The sequence below is a fragment of the Enhydra lutris genome, unplaced genomic scaffold, assembly GCF_002288905.1.
Source record: "Enhydra lutris kenyoni isolate GAN:26980312 unplaced genomic scaffold, ASM228890v2 scaffoldscaffold15, whole genome shotgun sequence".
Lineage (NCBI taxonomy): Eukaryota > Metazoa > Chordata > Mammalia > Carnivora > Mustelidae > Enhydra > Enhydra lutris.
In genome coordinates this window covers 2,667,997-2,688,153 of record NW_019154099.1, presented here as the reverse complement: position 1 = coordinate 2,688,153, position 20,157 = coordinate 2,667,997, and the positions used below count along the sequence as shown (strand labels likewise).

Genomic DNA, 20,157 nt, shown 5'->3' with positions numbered 1-20,157 from the left:
TTTATACTAGTCAAGCAAGAGTGATTTAGTATTAGAAAATCATTATTTTAACAAAGTAAACCATAGGAAGAAAAACTTAGCAGATGCCAAAAGACTTTAACAATGAATTGAATACCAATAATTAGAAATAGAATTATCTTTAATGTGATAGACGATATATTTCTCTAACATCTATACCAATGTATTGATGAAACTCTAGATGCATTTTCTTTAAATTAAGATAGGAATGCCTGCTATCATAATTGTTATTCAGTATTTTCCTAGAAATCCTAAGCAGTACAATAGAATATCAAAGAAAACATTATTGAAATGTACACAGTAAAATTATTTGTAGATGATCTTATCTGCCTTGAAAATTCAAGTGTAAAATTGTTGAGCTAAAATAAGGGTTTAGTAACAGTCACAAAAAATAAACATGTGGAAGTCTGTACCATTAGAAAATGTGGCATAAAATCCCCATTCACAATACCAAAAAGTAAATAAATGGGACTAATCACAAGAAATGTCTAAGTGAGGAAAATTAAACCTAAAAATTTAAATAAATGTTATCCATTTATTTAACTTAACTTTATTTAACCAACACTTACTGTGTTCCTTGATGGGAAAGCTATAAATAACAAAAATGTTAATTCTTTCCAAATAAATTTATAGATTTAATTTAATATGAAATCCAGTCACTTGGATTTTTTTAAGTTGCCAAATACTATAAATTTAATCTCAAAAGACAAAAAATCATAAAGCAGAACATGTTCAAAAGGAAAAATAGTGACAGAGGACTTCCCCTGATAAACCTCAAAATGTTCCATCAACCTATGGGGAAAAAAACACATTGGTATTGGTTTGCATCAATTGGTAACAGTTGCATTAGGAGACAGAATAAGCCTAGAAATAATAGAACATTTCATGTATTTATAAGAATGTAGGCTATGATTAAGTTAGTAAGTCAAAAGTTACACAGTAAAAATGACTCTGGAACAATTGGATATCATTTGAAAAATTTAGGTTAGATCTTCATAGTACATCAGAATAAATTCCAGATGAAACTGGACTCCCAGCTCATGGAGAAATTAATTATAAAATTAGAGTCCTAATAAAAATTTAAAAATAATAATAAAGATTAGATGTCTTCTCATGACATTATGTTATCATGGCTTTATTCATATCATTATTTACACTTTATTATAGATACTTAGTTGTCTGCCTAAAATGTAAGCTCCTTGAGATCATAGAGCTCTCATCATTGTTTCCATAGCACCCAGTGTATAGCAGGCACTCAAGAAATCTGGTGGAAGAATGAATGCGTGAACAAATAACCCCCTAATAGGAAATTGGACAAAGCATATGAATAGTTAACCAAAGGGGGAAAAAAAAGAAACCAGTAAACAAAACTTTGTTCAAATTCTCTATTACTTAGAGAAAAACATTAAGGAGGTAATAAAGTACTGTTTTTCATTAATCAAATTGGTTAAAAATTTTAAAATAATAATCATATCAACATTCATATGGTATTAATTGGTCCAGCCTTTTTGAAAAGCAGTTTGGTAGTCTGTATGGGTTAAAATGTGTGTACCTCCTAGCACCATGATTGTGATCTCTAAATGTTATTTCTCATTAAGCAGGAATGACTTTGGAGGAATGGCTGATTCTAGACCTGAGACTTCTTAGGACAGAAAGCAAAGAAAGCTATCAAAGACTACCAAGTGTGTTAGAAAGATGTAGGAGCAAACTTGGAGGAGCTCCCACTGGCCAAAAATCACACAATTTGAACGTCTAAAGGAATAATCACTGTGACTGATTTAAACACATTAAAACATGGATTAAAAATCCATGGGTTCCTGATAACATTTTAAAAATCAGTCACTTTGGTAGTTGCTGGGATACAACTCACCATTCTGAATTCTAGTAAATAAAGATAAAGAATCAAGCATTTATCCTGCTTCTCCTATATTCACTGTATTTCAGATAACCCAAGAGTTGATGAGGAAAATCCCTTCTTTATCAAAGAATTCCAGCCAGGAAATGCAGTAGAAATGGTAGAATTAGAAAATCGTTATTTTTACAACGTCTCCCATCCCCAAAGAAATTAGGCCAGTGCTGTCAAATTAATGGTGATAAGCACAGGTTTTTGTTTTGTTTGAAACTTCAAATTTTTTGAGAAGTACATGCAATGAGATGTTCCAGCAATGTTAAATTGCTGTAAGTTTCTAAACTTTTGCATCTTTGTATTTTTGTACTTGTGAATTGGTAGCAAACCACTGGGGACTGACAGCACCACACCTTGAGTAGCATTGGCTTAGACAATGATCATGAGTGAATAACAAAACGATTAAGTGAAAGAAAAATCTAGAACAACCCCTCCCAGCCTAAGAACTTAAATCTAATCAAGCTTCTGGAACTGACTGCTGATTTACCAAATAGAGGGACAGAGGGATGAGTTAAATGACACCACCACAAGGAAAGCATCAACCAAATTCTGGAATGGGGGAAATGCTATAGGACAAATAACACAATTTATTAAACTTCAACAAATAAATGTCATAAAATGAAGAGGGAGGGGATATTGCCATAAGATTAGAGGCGAAAAGACATCTGAATCAAATAAAGTGTGTGGGACTTTTTGAATTCTATTTCAAACAACCAAAACCAAAATGTGAAGATGAGTCATTGTGATTGTATGTTTTTTAAAAGCCTTATTAGTTACACATACTAAATTATTTCAGGTAATGTTTAGGATTTGCTTTAAAATACTTAAGCATATTCTAGTGTGGGGCAAGAGGAGGAAGAACAGAAGTAAAACAGGCAACATGTTGATAGTTGAAGTTTGGTAACAAGTGTCAAAGATAAACAAAACCAGACATTAAAGTGATGAACTGGTTTTATTCAGTCACTACTGACAGTAGGGGAAAAGCTGAGCTCCATTCAAATTTATGCTGGGGTGACTGGTGTTTTAGAGGTGAATGAGGAAGTAGAGATAGAGGAAGAAGGGAGCTCAAGTGAAAAATTACAAAGAGTCAGTGTGAATGCCTCTGAGGCCAGCTGTATATGCTAGCTGAAAACCATCAAAGTTAATATTTATTATTATTATAAAATCTCCCACAGAGACTGGCAGACAGAGGCCCTATGCTTCCTGGATGATTAACTTTCAAGGGAAGGGCCTTCAGGACCTGGAGAAACGTACTCCTGAGTAGTAGGAATTAAATACACATCTTTGAGGAATGGAGGAAAGATTCACAATTGTAAGCCCTTTTTAGTAAATGCTCTAAGAAAGGTGGAGGGGCTTATCTTCAGGTGTTGGCTAGAAGAAACCTTAAACTCTCCTGACAGCCTTGAGCTTTCTCAGGCAGCACTTCCATGGGAGACTTGGGTCCTCCTAGAGACATGGCCTTATGCTGCTAGAAGCCTTGCTAGAGTTTGGTTGACTTAGCGCACCAGTTTGGATAGAGATACTGTGTGCTGAGAGTTCTACAGTGCTTACAAGTATGTGGAGGTCCAATATAGCAGGTTTTTTTTTTTAAATGAGAAAAATACACAGCTATATGTAAGTTTGCACGTTTTATTAATAAGAGGTTATTTTATTTATTTATTTATTTATTAAATATTTTATTTATTTGACAGACAGAGATCACAAGTAGGCAGAGAGAGAGGAGGAAGCAGGCTCCCTGCTAAGCAGAGAGCCCAATGAGGACTCAAGCCCAGGACCCTGGGATCATGACCTGAGCCGAAGGCAGAGGCTTTAACCCACTGAGCCACCCAGGCGCCCCAATAAGAGGTTATTTTAAAATGTGTATTCTTGTTACCCAGTAATTCATCTTAAAGGATGTATTGTACGTTAATAATCAGGAATTTGGTCAAGGATATGTATGAGGATGTTCATCAAAGTAGTGACCTATAGGAAAATTGAAAACAAATATTTTTATCATTAAAAGATTTATAAATACAGTACATCCTTTCATGTATTACATTGTAGGACATTCTAGAGCATCAGGAGCCATTGATTGATGAGGCTCGACAAAAGCAAGCACACATAAATTGCTGGAAGGACCGACCCCATGGAGAACAGTTTGGCAATCTTTTTTTTTTTTTTTTTTACAGATTTTATTTATTTATTTGACAGAGAGAGATCACAAGTAGGCAGGGAGAGAGAGAGGGAGAACCAGGCTCCCCGCCGAGCAGAGAGCCCGACGTGGGGCTCGATCCCAGGACCCCGAGACCATGACCCGAGCCGAAGGCAGAGGCCTAACCTGCTGAGCCACCCAGGCACTCCCAGTTTGGCAATCTTAACAAAATTACTAATTCATTTACCCTTGACCTAGTACTCCCACTTCTGGAAACATATTTTGAAGTGTTATCTTTACATGTTTGAAATTGTTATGTACAAGGTTATTCATTACTTCATGATTTGTGATAGCAAAAGATTGGAAACAATAAAAGACTAGTTAAATAAATTGTGGGATTTATGCAGAGGAGTGCTATAGCTGGAAAAGGGATGGAGAACCTCATATTGGTGCATTCAGTATAGTAGCCACTAGCTACATGTGACTATTTAAATTTGAATTATTTGAATAAAATTAAATTTGAATTGATCAAAATTAAATTTAAAAACCAGTTTTCTGGTTACATTAGCCACATTTAAAGTTCTCAATAGCCGCATGTGGCTAGCGGGGCTATGAAATTGAACAGCCCAGGTACAGACCATTTCTATCAATGCAAAAAGTTATTGATGGTGCTGCTTAATATAGTGAGCATAAAAATATCTCTAAAATACCTATATAACTTTTATAATAAATAACAGATACCTAAAGATAGAAAATATTAGGTAAAACAAAACTTAAATACTTTATGAAAGATTAAATCTCAAGTTCTATACACATGGAATCTTCTCTCAGATTTTTGTTTTTTTCTTAAAATCAGTAACCTCTCCGTTTTCTAGTGTCAGCTGATCATTTTCATATATGTCAGTATGAGGCCAGGTGGAATACACATTACAGAAGAAATCCAGTTGGCATAATTATTGCAGGATTCTTGATGAATTAGTTTGTTTTGTTTTGTTTTTTAGCTAGCCCTTCCTGGTTTTTACAAGCAAGAATTTCTAACCAAGCATGCCTAAAGAAGTAACATTCCTCAAAGTGCATGCTCTAAATGGTAGGTGCTGTAGCACAGAGTTGCAGCTATCATCACAACTTTCTGGGGATATTCTGAAATTAAGTGGTGGTATAATAGGAAGAATATTCGGTCTTTGTCGTAGTCGCTCATTTAGCTTCTAATACTTTTGGAATTTCCTGAAGAATGAGTATCTTTGGCATGCTAATGAAATGACTTGGTAATGGGCTCCCAGTTAGCTTCAGGGTGGAGGCTGGTCACGAAAAATTAAACCTCCACTAGAAGCTTGAAACTTGGGCGCCTGGGTGGCTCAGTTGCTTAAGCGACTGCCTTTGGCTCAGGTCATGATCCTGGAGTCTTGGGATCAAGTCCCACATCAGGCTCCCTGCTCAGCAGGGAGTCTGCTTCTCCCTCTGACCCTCTCCCCTCTCATGCTTTCTCTCTCTCTCAAGTAAATAAATAAAATCTTAAAAAAAAAAAAAAAAAAGAAGACGAAGAAGAAGAATGAAACTTTCATTCCTACCTACCAGCCTCCGGTGAGGGGAGAAGGGCTGGAGATTCAGATAATCTCCAACGGCAAATGATTTAATCAGTGGTGCTTATATAGTGAAGTCTCCATAAAAACCTCTAAGTGGACAGGGTTCTATAAGCTTCCTAGTTGAAGGCTTTGAGGTGTTGGAAGGGTAGCACACATGGAGAGTGTAGGCCAGCTCCATGCCCCTTCCCACTTCCCTTGCTCTATGTACGTCTTACATGTGGCTATCCCTGAGCTGTATCTTTTATTATAAACTGGTAATAGTAATTAAAACATAGTAATATTACTGTAATAGTAATTAAAGTGAATCTTTCTAGCAAATTATCAAACCTGAGGAGGGCATGTGGAAACACCTGAGTTGGTCAGAGGTTTAGGTGGCCTGGAACTTATGTTTGGCATCTGAAATGGGGACAATCTTGTTGGGACTGAGGCCTTTAACTTCTGGTATCTGAGGCTGGCTCTAGGCACATAGTGTCATAACTGAACTGAATTATTGTACACTCAGTTGAAGAGGTGGAGCTGGAAAAAGACACCATGTATTTGGTGTCCAGAGGGGAAAAAACCCTTGAGGTGTAACTTTTATATGGTTATAGAACATGATAAGTAAAATGTTTATATCAGAGTCTGGCTTGTTTTAGTGATATCTAAAAAAAAATAGGAATTAATTTATACCTTAGTGTGCATTGTTTTTTAAAAATGGGGAATTACATATATTTGAGATACTAATGAGTAATTAATTTTAAACAGATCCACAAAAAATAAGGAAATTCCTCCTTTGGCAAATAAGGTTGCATACATCAGAGAAAAGAAATCATCTTTGAATCTATCTTACCGAAGTCATGATTGCTCTCGAACTTGTCTAATGAAAGTACCACTAACCTTCAAGGGAGAAAACCCTCTGCAGCTGCCGATCAAATGCCATTTCCAAAGACGACATGCAAAGACAAACTCTCATTCTTCAGCACTCCATGTGAGTTATAAAACCCCTTGTGGAAGGAGTCTACGAAACGTCGAAGAAGTTTTCCGTTACCTGCTTGAGACAGAGTGTAACTTTTTGTTTACAGATAACTTTTCTTTCAATACCTATGTTCAGTTGACTCGGAATTACCCAAAACAAGAAGAAATTGTTTCTGATATGGATATTAGCCATGGAGTGGAATCGGTACCCATTTCTTTCTGTAATGAGATTGACAATAGAAAGCTTCCACAGTTTAAGTACAGAAGGACTATGTGGCCACGTGCATATTACCTAAACAGCTTTACCAACATGCTTACTGATTCGTGTGACTGTTCTGAGGGCTGCATAGACATGTGAGTAGAAAAACATGACATTTCAAAAAGTCTTCTGAATATAGGGGTACTTGTCAGGAAGTCTTGCTGTGTATCAGTTTGTCCGTTTGTCAGTCTAAACTCCGTTCACTAGGAATCTAAAATGGAAAATATACTCTATCACTAGCAATAGAAAAGAGAACTCTTTTCCAAATATTATAGTAATTCGAAAGTTATTTCTTCCAAGATGAGTATTTCCTTTAATCTAGTACCATAATCATAATAGCAACAAGTCTAGCTAATGCCATGTAGCAGTGCCAGATACTTACAGTGTTACACATACACTTGTTACACAGTGCTTTATATATAGTTTTTTCCGTAATCCTCACAAAACCCTGTGAAGTAGGTAATACTACTTCTGTGTTATAAATGAGAAAGTTGAGAAGCCAATTTTAAGGTCATAGGGCAAACAAACTAAAGAGTCAGTGTTTGAACCCATTCTCTTTACCATTTTGTTATATGTCTTATTTTACTTTTACAAATATTTCCTTGCTACTTCTTTATAAAGTCAGAGATGCTTTTAATTCATATTCTCATAACATTGGCATTCCACTAAAAAAACATGTTCTAATATAGTAAGAATTTGAAAAATTTATTTTAAGGGTATGTGAGATACATGTAGGTAGGCATATATGGAGTGGAGTTCTATTATATACATTTAATTTAATGCAAATTTAGCTACCTGTACTAGGCAAAAGAAAAAAAAAAGAGAAAAAGAAATAATTTAAATAATATAGACAATAGTTTCACCATCTCAGTTAATTGAAGTATGAGAGGAGATATATAAATCTGTTACCTCAATTTGGCTCAGTTCCTTTAGGCCTGTCATAGAGCAAGTCTCTCACAGTGCCAGGTTTTATTCTGTTTTAAAATAAGGGTTTTTTTTGTTTTGTTTTGTTTTAATATTTTGTCTAAATATAATTGACGTGTGGCCAAGCCCAGTCTCTCAGTCCTGGAGAAAAAAACTGTTGCACAATGTTTACTTAATGGTCAGTTTATAAGATTTTTTTTTTTTTTAAGAAACTTGACTATATGTGATTTTTTATAAAAATTTATCTGAGAGAAAAATTTTATTTGAGAGGGAGAGAAGAAGAGAGGAAGAGAGAGAATCTCACGCCCTGTGTGGAGCCTAATGTGGGATGCCTAATGTGGGCTCGATCTCATGACCCTAAGATCATAACCGGAGCCAAAATTGAGAGTCAGATGTTTAAACCACCCAGGCACCCCGACTCTGTATGATTTTTGCTTTAACACTGTAGACACTAACCTTTATATAACATGTACCACCATTATACATATTTTCATCTATATGTCGGAAACTACAACAGAAATCACAAAAGCAAAGGCTGAAACCTGCTGGGATCTGGAAATGACACAAGCACTGTGGCTAGGGATTTTAACTCTTACAGGAGTGGGAATTAAACATGTCCCATGCATGGCAGAGAGTGGGCACTGAGTTTTCCAGGGGATGGAAACAGGCAGGGACCTCTACAGGACTGGAAAGTAAGCTAATTATCTCACATAGCCTAGAATGGGATTAACAACTGGTTTTAGAGCAGTGAAACCCATAGCCACAGCCAGAGCAATGAGGAAAGGAGTCAACATAAAGGAGCACCCAGGAGTAAACCGCATAGAAAGGTAAGATTTCAGTAGCACACAAAGGTGTGTAGGACCATGAAGGCAGCATGAGTCCCAACAAATGGGAGCATTCACACATGAAGAATCTGAAATAAATATGATTAAAAGAGACTTTATTTTTTTAAAAAGATTTTATTTATTTGAGAGAGAGAGAGCAAGAAAGAACATAGGAGAGCAGAGAGGGAAGGACAAGCAGACTCTACTGAGTGCAGGCCTAACATGGGGCTGAATCTCACAACCCTGAGATCATGACCCACGCTGAATTCAAGAGTCAGTTGCTCAACTGACTGAACCACCCAGGCGCCCCAAAAAGAGACTTTAAAATAGATATGTTTAAAATGTTCAGAGAGATTACAATGTTAACATCCATGAAATAAGTAAAGGCTATTAGGGGGCCAGGGAAAGGTGTATATATTAAAAAATATATATATTTTTTGAAAATGTGGGAAATAAAATGTGTGGCCACAGAAATAAAAAAAACTAAATAGATGGACTCAATGGTAGAGCTCATATAGCTGGAGAATAATTAGAAAGCACTAGTGAGTTGCAAGACAAAATGAAAGAGATCTTTCCGAATGAAAAAAGATGAAGACTTGAGGAAGACAATTTACAGATTAAAAACTGTGAAGGATAAAATGAGAAACCCTAGAATATATCTGAGAAGAAGAAAAGAGCAACATTTAAAGAGCTAATAGCTGAAAATTTAAGAAGTATCTATGGTAAAGAATATATTCGTACACTGTCAGAAAAAAATTGACTAACAACACAGTTCTCATCAGAAATAAAGACAAAAACAGAGGCAGATTAGCTTAAAATGCCAAAGGAAAATAAATGTAAAACTAGAATTCTATACCAAGCCAGACCAGTCATTTGACAGGGTGATGTTCAAACAATTACATAGCCATTGAGGACATGCATACATATTTCCCAGCAATAGTACTTTTAAGTATATCTAGAGCATTGTTTTCCAAGCTACAGATTTAATGGGAGGTAAAATCATTAAAGCGATTGTAACTAGCATTTTTAAAATTTAAATAGTAAAGAAAATACCGAAGGGGGACCTGGCTGGCTTAGTCAGTAGATTGTGCTACTCTTGATTTCAGGGTTAAATTTGAGCCCACGTTGGGTGTAGAAATTGCTTAAAAATAAAATCTTGGGGCACCTGAGTGATTCAGTTGTTTAAGCATCTGCCTTCGGCTTAGGTCATGATCCCAGGGCCCTGGAATGGAGCCCAACATTGGGCTCCCTGCTCAGTGGAGAGCCGCCTTCTCCCTCTCCCTCTGCTGCTCCCCCTGCTTGTGCGTGCGCGCGCTCTCTCTCTCTCAGTCTGTCAAATAACTAAACAAAATCTTTTAAAAAAATCCTTAGGGGTGCCAGGGTGGCTCAGTCAGTTAAGTGTGTCTGACTCTTGGTTTCAGCCTCGGGTCTTGATCTTTATGTTGTGGGATTGAGCCCTGCTTTGGGCCCCATGCTTGGCACTGGGTCTGCTTCAGATTCCTCTCCTACTCCCTCTCCCACTCATATTCGCTCTCTCTCTCTCTTTCTCTTTCTAAAATAAATAAATCTTTAAAAAATAAATAAGTAAAAACAATAAAATATTTTTTAAAAAGAAACTACCCAAATACATCATACACAAAGGTAAAATTTCATGCCACTGTTTCAGCTTATACATATACATAGAGAAATATATTTGTATGCCTATATAGGATCATGAAGAAAATGTATTTCTTATTGTTGGTCCATAGTCAGAAATATTTGAGAGATCCTACTCTAGATATGCTTACACATATGCATAAGTAAAAGCTGTTAATTACAGTATTGTTTGTAATATTTGAAAACTAGAAACAACTTAATTGTATACCAAGCAACTTCATTAAGCAACTTAATTGCTTATCCAAATGCTATCAAAAAATTAAAAGGAATTAAATAGATTTGTATATAGCACATATGAGCCTCAAAAACATTTTGAATGAAAAAGGCAAATTGGGGGCGCCTGGGTGGCTCAGTGGATTAAGCTGCTGCCTTCGGCTCAGGTCATGATCTCAGGGTCCTGGGATCAAGCCCTGCATCGGGCTCTTTGCTCAGTGGGGAGCCTGCTTCTCTCTCTCTCTCTGCCTGACTCTCTGCCTACTTGTGATCTCTCTCTCTGTCAAATAAATAAATAAAACCTTTAAAAAAAAAAAAAGGCAAATTGTAGGATAATAACTATAGTGAATTTTTAAAAACAGTACAATATTTTGTTTGTAGGTACATACACATGTAAAAGTATATAGGATGCAGCACCAAACCTCTTGAAAGTTTAGTTTTATCTGTAATGTTTTATTTTTAGAGATGATATATACAGTGTATATATAGTGTTTTTCTCCACATCTTTACCAACACTTGTTATTTCTTTGGGGTACTAAATATTCTGATAGGTGTGAGGTGATATCTCATTGTGGTCTTGATCTGCATTTCCCTGATGATGAGTGATGTTGAGCATCATTTCATGTGTTTGTTAGCCATCTGGTGTCTTTGGAAAAATGTCTGTTCATGTCTTCTGCCCATTTCTAAATTGGATTATTTGCTTTTTAAGTGTTGTATAATTTTTTAATATATTTTGGATAGTAACCCTTTACTGGATATGTCATTTGCAAATATCTTCTCTCATTTAGTAGGTTTTTAGTTTTGTTGATGGTTTCCTTTGCTGTACAGAAGCTTTTTATTTTGGTGTAGTCCCAAAAGTTTATTTTTTGCTTTTATTTCCCTTGCCTCAGAAGACATATCTAGAAAAATACCGCTTCAGCCAATGTCAGAGAAATTGCTGTCTGTGCTAAAACTCTCTTTTAGGAGTTTTTTGGTTTGAGGCCCCACATTTAGGTCCTTAATCCATTTTAAGTTTATTTTTTATGTATGGTGTGAGAAAGTGGTCCAATTTCATTCTTTTGCATGTAGCTGTCGTGTTTTCCTGGCACCATTTGTTGAAGAGACCGTCTTTTTTCCCATTGCATATTCTTGCCTCTTTTTTCAAAATGTTGGTTGACCATATAATCATGGGTTTGTTACTGGGCTTTTTATCCTATTCTATTGATCTGTGTGTCTGTTTTTGTGCCAGTACTATTCTGTTTTGATTCCTATAGCTTTGTAGTATAACTTGAAATCTGGAATTGTGATCTTTTTCAAGCTTGTTTGGCTATTTTGTGTGTATGTGTGTGGTTCCATACAAATTTTAGGATTATTTGCTCTGTGAAGAATGCTGTTGGTGTTTTAATATGGATTGTATTAAATCTGTGGATTGCTTTGGGTAATATAGACATTTTAACAATATTTGTTCTTCCAAGCCATGAGCATGGAATATCTTTCCATTTATTTGCGTCTTCTTCAATTTAATCAGTAGTTTTCAGGGTACAGGTCTTTCATCTTGGTTTAGTTTGTTCTTAGGTATTTTACTATCTTGGTACAATTGTAAATGAGATTGCTTTCTTATTTTCTCTTCCTATTGCTTCATGTAGAAAAATGCAATAGATTTCTCTACATGGCTTTTGTATCCTGTAACCTTACTAAATTCATTTATTAGTTCTAGTAGTTTTTTGGTGGAATCTTTAGGGTTTTCTGGATATAGTATCATGTCACCTGCAAATAATGACAATTCTACTTCTTACCAATTTGGATGCCCCTTCTTTCTTTTTCTTGTCTGATTGCTGTGGGTAGGACTTCCAGTATTATGTTGCATAAAAGTGGTGAGAATGGACATCCTTGTCTTGTGCCTAATCTTAGAGGAAAAACTCTCAGTTTTACACCATTTAGTATGATGTTAGCTGTGGGTTTGTCAGTTATTCATGCATGGCCTTTATTATATTGAAGCATGACCCCTCTAATCCCACTGTGTTGAGAGTGGGGTTTTTTTTTGTTTTTTCAATCACGAACGATGTTGAATTTTGTCAAATGCCTTTTGTGAATCTATTGAGATGATCCAATGATTTTATCCTTCCTTTTGTTAATACGGAGTATCATGCTGATTAATTGCATATATTGAGCCATCTTTGCATCCAGGAATAAATCCCACTTGACCATGGTGAATGATCTTTTTTTTTTTTTTTTTAAGATTTTATTTATTTATTTGACAGAGATCAAAGTAGGCAGAGAGGCAGAGCGAGAGGAGGAATCAGGCTCCCTGCTGAGCAGAGAGGCTGATGCGGGGCTCGATCCCAGGACCCTGGGATCACCACCTGAGCCGAAGGCAGAGGCTTTAATCCACTGAGCCACCACCCAGGCGCCCGTGAATGATCTTTTTAGTATATTGTTGAATTTGGTCTGGTAATCTTTTGTTGAGGATTTTTGCATATATGTTCATTAGCTACATTGCTCTCTAGTTTTCTTTTTTCCTAATATCCTTATCTGGTTTTGATACCTAGATAATGCTGGCCTCATAGAATGTATTTGGATGTTTTCCTTCCTCTTCTATTTTTTGGAATAGTTTGAGAATAGGTATTAACTCTTCTTTAAATGTTTAATATTAACTCTTCTTTAAATGGAGTTTTTGATTGCCAATTCAGTTTTGTTACTAGTAATCATTTTTTTCTATTTTTTCTTGATACTTCTGGAAAATTATGTTTGTGAATTTATCGATTTCTTCTACATTGTCTAATTTGTTGGCTTGTAATTTTTCATAGTTATCTCTTGTCTCTTATAATCCTTTGTATTTCTGTGGTGTCAGTTATTACTTAACCGCTTTCATTTCTGATTTTATTTGAATCCTCTCTCCCTTTTTTTGATGAATCTGACTAAAGGTTTATCAATTTTGTTTTTCTTATCAAAGACCAGGCTCTTGGTTTCATTGATCTTTTCTATTTTTTTTTTCCTTGTTCTCTATTACATTTATTTCTGCTCTCATCTTTTTTATTTACTTTCCTCTACTAATTTTGGGTCTTGTTCTTTTTCTACTTCCTTTAGGTGTAAGTTTAGATTGCTTGAGATTTTTCTTATTTTTTTGAGGTTACTATATATTTCCCTCTTAAATCTGCTTTTGCTGCATGCCAAAGATTTTAGACCATTTGGTTTCATTTGCTTAGGTATTTTTTAATTTTCTCTTTGATTTTTTCATTGGCCCATTGGTTGTCTAGTAGCATGTTGTTTAGTCTCCACATGTTTATGGTTTTTCCACTTTTTTTCTTGTAATTGATTTCTGATTTCATTCCATTTTGTCAGAAAAGATGCTTGATATGATTTCAGTCTTAAGTTTATTGAGATATATGACCTGTCATGTGGAATGTTCCATGTGCACTTCAAAAGAATGTGTATTCTATTGTTTTTGGCTGGAGTGTTCTGTATGTATATTTCAAGTCCATCCAGTCTACTGTTCAAAGACACTGTTTCATTACTGATTTTCTGCCTGGATGACCTATCCATTAGTGTAAGGAAAATGTTAAAGTCCCCTACTATTATTGTATTACTGTTAGTTTCTCCCCTGGTGTCTGTTAAAATTTGCTTTATATATTTAGGTGCTCCAGTGTTGGGTGCTTAGATACTGAACAGTGCTATATCCTGTTGTTAGATTCTTCCCTTTGTCATTATATAATGCACTTCTTTGTCTCTTAATACAGTCTTTGTTTTGAAGTCTATTCTGTCTGATACAAGTATTGCTACTGCAGGTTGGTTTGTTTGTTTTTCACTTCCATTTGGAGTATCTTTTTCCATCTCTTCACTTTCAGTCTGTATGTATCTTTAGGTCTGTAGTAAGTCTCTTGTAGGCTGCATATAGATGGGTCTTGGTTTTTTTATTTTGCTCTGTTTTTGGTTTTTTGTTTTTTTTTAGAGAGGGAGGGGAGGGGCAGAGGGAGAGGGAGAGAGAATATCTTAAGCAGGCTCCATACCCAGCAAAGAGCCTTATGTTGGGCTCAGTCTCACAATCCTGAGACCATGAACTGAGCCAAAATCAAGAATCGATCCTTAACTGACTGGGTCACCTAGGCACCTGTCTTATCTTTTGATTGAAGCATTTAGTCCATTTGTATTTAACATAATTATTAATAGGCATGTACTTACTGCCATTTTGTTAATTGTTTTTGTAGTTCTTTTCCATTCCTTTTTTCTTCTCTTATTCTCTTTCCTTACGGTTGATTACTTTCTTTAGAGTAAGGCTTGGCTTTCTTTCTCTTTCTCTTCTGTGTCTCTGTTACAGGTTTTTGGTTTGTGGTTACCACGAGGTTTATATATATCATCCTTAGGGGTACCTTGGTGGCTTAGTCAGTTAAGCAACTGCCTTCAGCTCAGGTCACGTTCTTGGGGTCCTGGGAACGAGCCCGTGTCAGACTCCCTACTCAATGGGGAATCTGTTTCTCCCAGTTCCTTTGCCCCTCCCCCCACACTCAGTAGCTCATGTGCACATTGTCTCACTCCCTCTAAAATAAATAAAATCGTGACATATAACATCCTAAGTGTATAACAGTCTATATTAAGCTCATGGTCTCAAGTTTGAACACACTGTAAATGAGCTTCATTTTTATTTCCCTCTACCTCATTTTATATCTATGTTGTCATATTTTATATCTTTTAATTTTGTGAGTCCCCTTTCATAATTTTCCTCTAATGGCCTTTTCTTTTCCACTTCAAGAAGTCACTTTAACATTTCTTGAAAGGTCAGTTTGATAGTGATAAACCCTTTAACTTGTTTGTCTGGGAAAATCTTTCTCTCTCCTTCAGTTCTGAATGATAATCTTGCCAGATAGAGTATTCTTGGTTGTGGATTTTATTCTTTAAGCACTTTTTTTTTTATTCTTAAGTTTTTGCTAAAAACCAGCTGATTGTGTTATTAGGTTTCCTTTGTATGTTATTAATTGCTTCTCTCTTGTTGCTTTTAAAATTTTATCTTTATTCTTTGACATTTTAATTATTATATGTCATGTTGTGTATCTCTACGGGTTCATCTTGTTTGGAACTTTCTGTGTTCTCAACCCGGATGTCTGTTTCCTTCTCTAGGTTAAGGAAATATTCAGCTGTTACTTCTTCAGATAAGTTTTCTACCTCTTTCTCTCTTCTGCTTGCAGGACGTTTATAATTCAGATGTTTGTTCACTTGATACTGTCCAAGAGGTCCCTTAACCTATCCTCCTTTTTAAAAATTCTGTTATCTTGTCATTAATCAGCTTGGGTAGTTTCCATTACCCTATCCTCCAGATTGCTAATATGTTCTTCTGCATCCCCTAATCTATTGATTCCCTCTAGCATAATTTTCAATTCAGTTATATTCTTCAACTCTGACTGATTCTTTTTCATATTTTCTATCTCTTTGATGAAGTTTTCACTGAGTTCATCCAGTCTTCTCTGCAATCTGGTGAACATCTTCATGATTGTTACTTTGAACTCTGTCAGGAATATTACTTATATCCATTTCATTTAGTTTATTTTCTGAGGTTTTGTGTAGTTCTTTGTTTGGAGCATGTTCCTGTCTCCTCATTTTGCTTGACTTTCTGTCTTTGTTTCTATGAATTAGGCAGAATGTTTGCTTCTCCTAAACTGGAAGAAATGATCATTGCATGGTTATGTCTATGGAGACTATGTACCTGGTGACTGGCTGGCTCACAGGAGCTGTGGCTGGCTATTGTGGGCTGGAGGCCCCAGGGGACCCTGTGCTGGGGCTGTCTTAGTGGGATGCCTGAAACTGAAGTTGGTGCAGGATGAGCCGTCCTAGGGCTCTCAGTGCACATAGCACATTGGCCAGATAGCTGAAGCTGAAGTGGGTATGGGCTGTAATGGTCTCAGGGCTCTTTATAGAGAGGGCACCCTGTGAGTACAGCTGAAGGTTAAGTGGGTATGAGGCCAGGGGTCCCCATAGTTCTTTATTCAGGAGAGCTCTGGTAGGGTGGCAATGGCTGAAGCAGGGCATGGGTCAGGATGTTCTAGGATACTATGCACAAGGGGTGTGCAGACATCATCTGGAGCCAAGGTGGTATGAGCCTGGACTGTTCTAGGATACTTTGCACCTGTGTCATCTTGACACACCTTGAGAGATGGCTGGAGCTGTAGTGAGTGTGTGCTTTGTGTGCTGCACTGGGGCTGCTTCGATGGGATGGCTAGGGCTGGTGTGGGTTAGGGGCCCAGAGTTCACTGCAGCAATAGACCCACTAGGGTACCTGGACCCTTTCCCTGTCTGCAGTATCAAGGGAGAGGGGGAATATCAACCGTGGTGTTCACCAGCCCCTCTGACTTGGAGAGAGTTTCAGCAGCTCTCCTCCCATTTTGCATAGTTCTAGGGTCGAGTCCTTTGTATTCTAGTAGCTCTTTTAAACTGAGGCTTTTTTCTGTGCCCTTGCTGAGGTCGCAGGCAGACTAAGACATCCAGATCCTACTCTGATCTGTGCTATCAAGGTGGAGAGGAAACGTAAACTGTGGTGCTTGCCAGCCTCATAACCCAGACAGGATTCCAGCAGCTGCTCCCCTGCCAAATGGCAGGGGTCTAGGGCTAGTTCCTTTATATTCTAGTTGTCATTTTAAGCCACAGCTTTTTTTCTGTGCCCCAGGGCAGACAGATCTGCTCAACAGTCCCTCCTCATTGCAGTTCAAAGTGTCAGAGGTGGTGGGGGTTCCCTTCGTTACTGTCTCTCTCTCTCTCTCTCTTCTCTCTGGTCTGTCGTGTGTGTGTGTGTGTGTGTGTGTGTGTGTGTGTGTGTGCAGAAGCTTTTCAGTCAGCCCTCAGTTCTTCAGGAGGCATTGCTCTATAATAATTAGGTAGATATGGTATGTTCATGGAGGGGGTGAATTCAGGGTCTTCCTACATTGCCATCTTTTTTTTTTTTCTTAAGATTTTATTTATTTATTTGAGAGAGAGAGAGAGAGAGAGAGAGGGCATGAGAGGGGAGAGGGTCAGAGGGAGAAGCAGACTTGATCCCAGGACCCTGGGATCATGACCTGAGCCATAGGGAGACACTTAAGGACTATACCAACCAGGTGCCCCAGTTTTTGTCCTTTAAAGAGATCTCTTCTTTAGGGAAGAAGTACAACTATCCATGAGCTAAGTGACTATTCTAAATACAATTACATTCTTTACTATATTATTTACATTTTTATCAAGACTCTCTTAAGTTGGTGCTTTTTTATTCTCACTTCTTCATCCATTGCTTTCCCTTTAGAACAAAATGTGCTTGTCTTCAACTGACAGCAAGGAATGCCAAGACTTGCCCCTTGTCAAGTAATAAAATAACCACTGGATATAAATATAAAAGACTACAGAGACAAATACCTACTGGGTAAGATACCTTGAGGATTTGTTGTAGGGTGTTTGTATTTTTGAAGGTGGGTTTTTATTTTTTATTTTGTGGTCTGTAGTTTTATTTATTTTATTTATTGTTTATTGTTGTGGTCTGTAGTCTTATAGATATCATTAAATATTAATTTTTTATACCAAAAATATATATTAAGGAATATATATTTATATAAAAAAACCAAATTTATATATTGTTCTTGGAAATAAAAGTCAGAAAAGAAAAAGAAAGAAAGAAATGTAAGTCAGAGAGCACATACAGCATGCAGAATGTACTTAAACACACATCTCCTTTGAGTCTGGCTCTTACCCTCTAGGGTTAGACTCCTTTGGGCAGCTCTTTCCCCATTGAGAAATAGAATTTGCAAAGCTCATCTAAGAATTGGGAATTTTCAAACTTTCAAAATTGTTGTTATTAAAAAATACAGAGAAATAGAAAAGCTTTCTTCCAAGATATTCCTTTCCCAGACATTACTAGACATTTTTAAAAAGCTAACATTTATTATGTGCCAGGCATTGCCGTAAGCACCTTGTAAATACTGACTCATTTAATCATGAAACAACCCTACAACATAGGTACTGTTATATATCCCCATTTTAGAAAGTGGAAAATTGATAACTCATCCAAAGCTATGATGAGAATCCAGGCAGCGTAGCTTAGGGAGGCTTCACACTTAGTCTGCCTCCTGTCCTAAGTATTAGTGAGGTAGCAGTGTAAACTGCTTTTGCTTTTAATTTAGGATATCTGATTGATTTTTTTCTTGCATATTTTATTGACAGCATTTATGAATGCAGCCTATTATGCAAGTGTAATCGACGAATGTGTCAAAACCGAGTTGTCCAGCATGGACCTCAAGTGAGGCTACAGGTGTTCAAAACTGAGAAGAAGGGATGGGGAGTACGCTGCCTAGATGACATTGACAGAGGGACATTTGTTTGCATTTATTCAGGTAAAGCAAAGGTTAATTATTCAAATTACTATAGTAAGATCTGCATTTCTGAATCTCCATTTTACTAGATCTTATAGCAAGGACAGGAGCAACAATATAGAGGAGGAGCATCAGAGGAGGGCAGGTGACTGGGAAATTGAGCACTCGCGGATGAGGAGACACTGGGTATTCCAGAAGAAAAAAAAAAAGGCTCAGAGATAAAACTTGGGTTATTATGTGAGGCATTTTGTTTTCTCCATCGCTATAGATGCTTTCGGATAAGTTAAGACTTTTTGAATAAGGAAGCTAAATGATTGACTTCCTAAGGTAAAGATTATCAGCCAAAGATGATCTTGTTCAATAATTTGAACTGTTAGATTTAACAAGTTAAGTCTGTAATAAATACCTGCACAGGATGATTCAGGCAGTGACTTTAAGCAGCTCCCTCCATTTCAGGAACTCAAGTTGCCCACCTCTAAGCAAAGCTTCCCAACCAGTGTTTTATGGTTGTGCCATTACTGATTTTTTCTGGTCACAACCCCTCGGCCAGAAACATCAGTTGCAGTAGTCTCAGCCGTTTTCCCCGGAGTATCAGGCAAAAAGCCTCACTCCCTGTGTGTACCATGAAATGAGAAAGGTTGAGGATACGTGGCTCTGGAACCAGTCTGAAGGAATTCTGCTAGACCAAGTCTTGGCAGGAAAGCAACAGGGACCAGAGCAACCATCCTCATCTGAAATTCCAGGTTCACTTCAGTGAAAGCAAGAATTAGTATAATTCATAACAGCCACATTTGGATCCACATACTACACAATTTTCCTACACATTAATCTCTCATATTTCTCAAAATCACTCTTTGATGAAAGTCAGCTGCCTTATAAGGAGCCACATGGTGTCCAGGAAGTATCATTAGCTTTGTCTGCATTACTAGAAAATGTACTTAACGTACCTCTCTAATTTAGCTGCTGATTTTGACTTAGTAACTATAGTTTTGAGTCCCTTAAAAGAAAATGCATAAACTTTAAGTTTTAATATTACACTAGAACTTAATATGAGAGCAATAGGCACAATTGCCTTACATTTACATAGGTCACTTTATTAAAAAATACAGGTTTTTTTAAAAGATTTTATTTGAGAGAAAGCAGGAGTGGGAATGGTGGGGGAATGGAAAGCGGCAGAGGAAGAGGGAGAAGCAGACTCCCCACTGAGCAGGGAGCCCAACATGGGGCTCGATGCCAGGACCCTGGAATCAGGACCTGAGCTGAAGGCAGATATTTAATTGACTGAGCCACCCAGGAGCCTTAAAAAAATACAAGTTTTAACTGATAAAGCATTTTAACTAGACTTTTTTTTTTTTTTTAAGATTTTATTTATTTGACAGAGATCACAAG

The 20,157-nt window shown here is 36.8% G+C and overlaps 1 protein-coding gene across 4 annotated transcripts in view; it reads left to right on the top strand.

Moving 5' to 3' along the window:
* Nucleotides 1-20,157, top strand: part of LOC111147043 (SET domain bifurcated 2) — a 57,459-nt gene that overhangs the window by 26,444 nt on the left and 10,858 nt on the right. For all 4 annotated transcript variants that reach the window (XM_022502903.1, XM_022502902.1, XM_022502901.1 and 1 more), the window contains 3 exons: nt 6,383-6,946; nt 17,709-17,825; nt 18,620-18,789. In XM_022502903.1, coding sequence (XP_022358611.1) covers nt 6,383-6,946; nt 17,709-17,825; nt 18,620-18,789 — 851 coding nt within the window. The remainder of the gene's footprint in view (nt 1-6,382; nt 6,947-17,708; nt 17,826-18,619; nt 18,790-20,157) is intronic.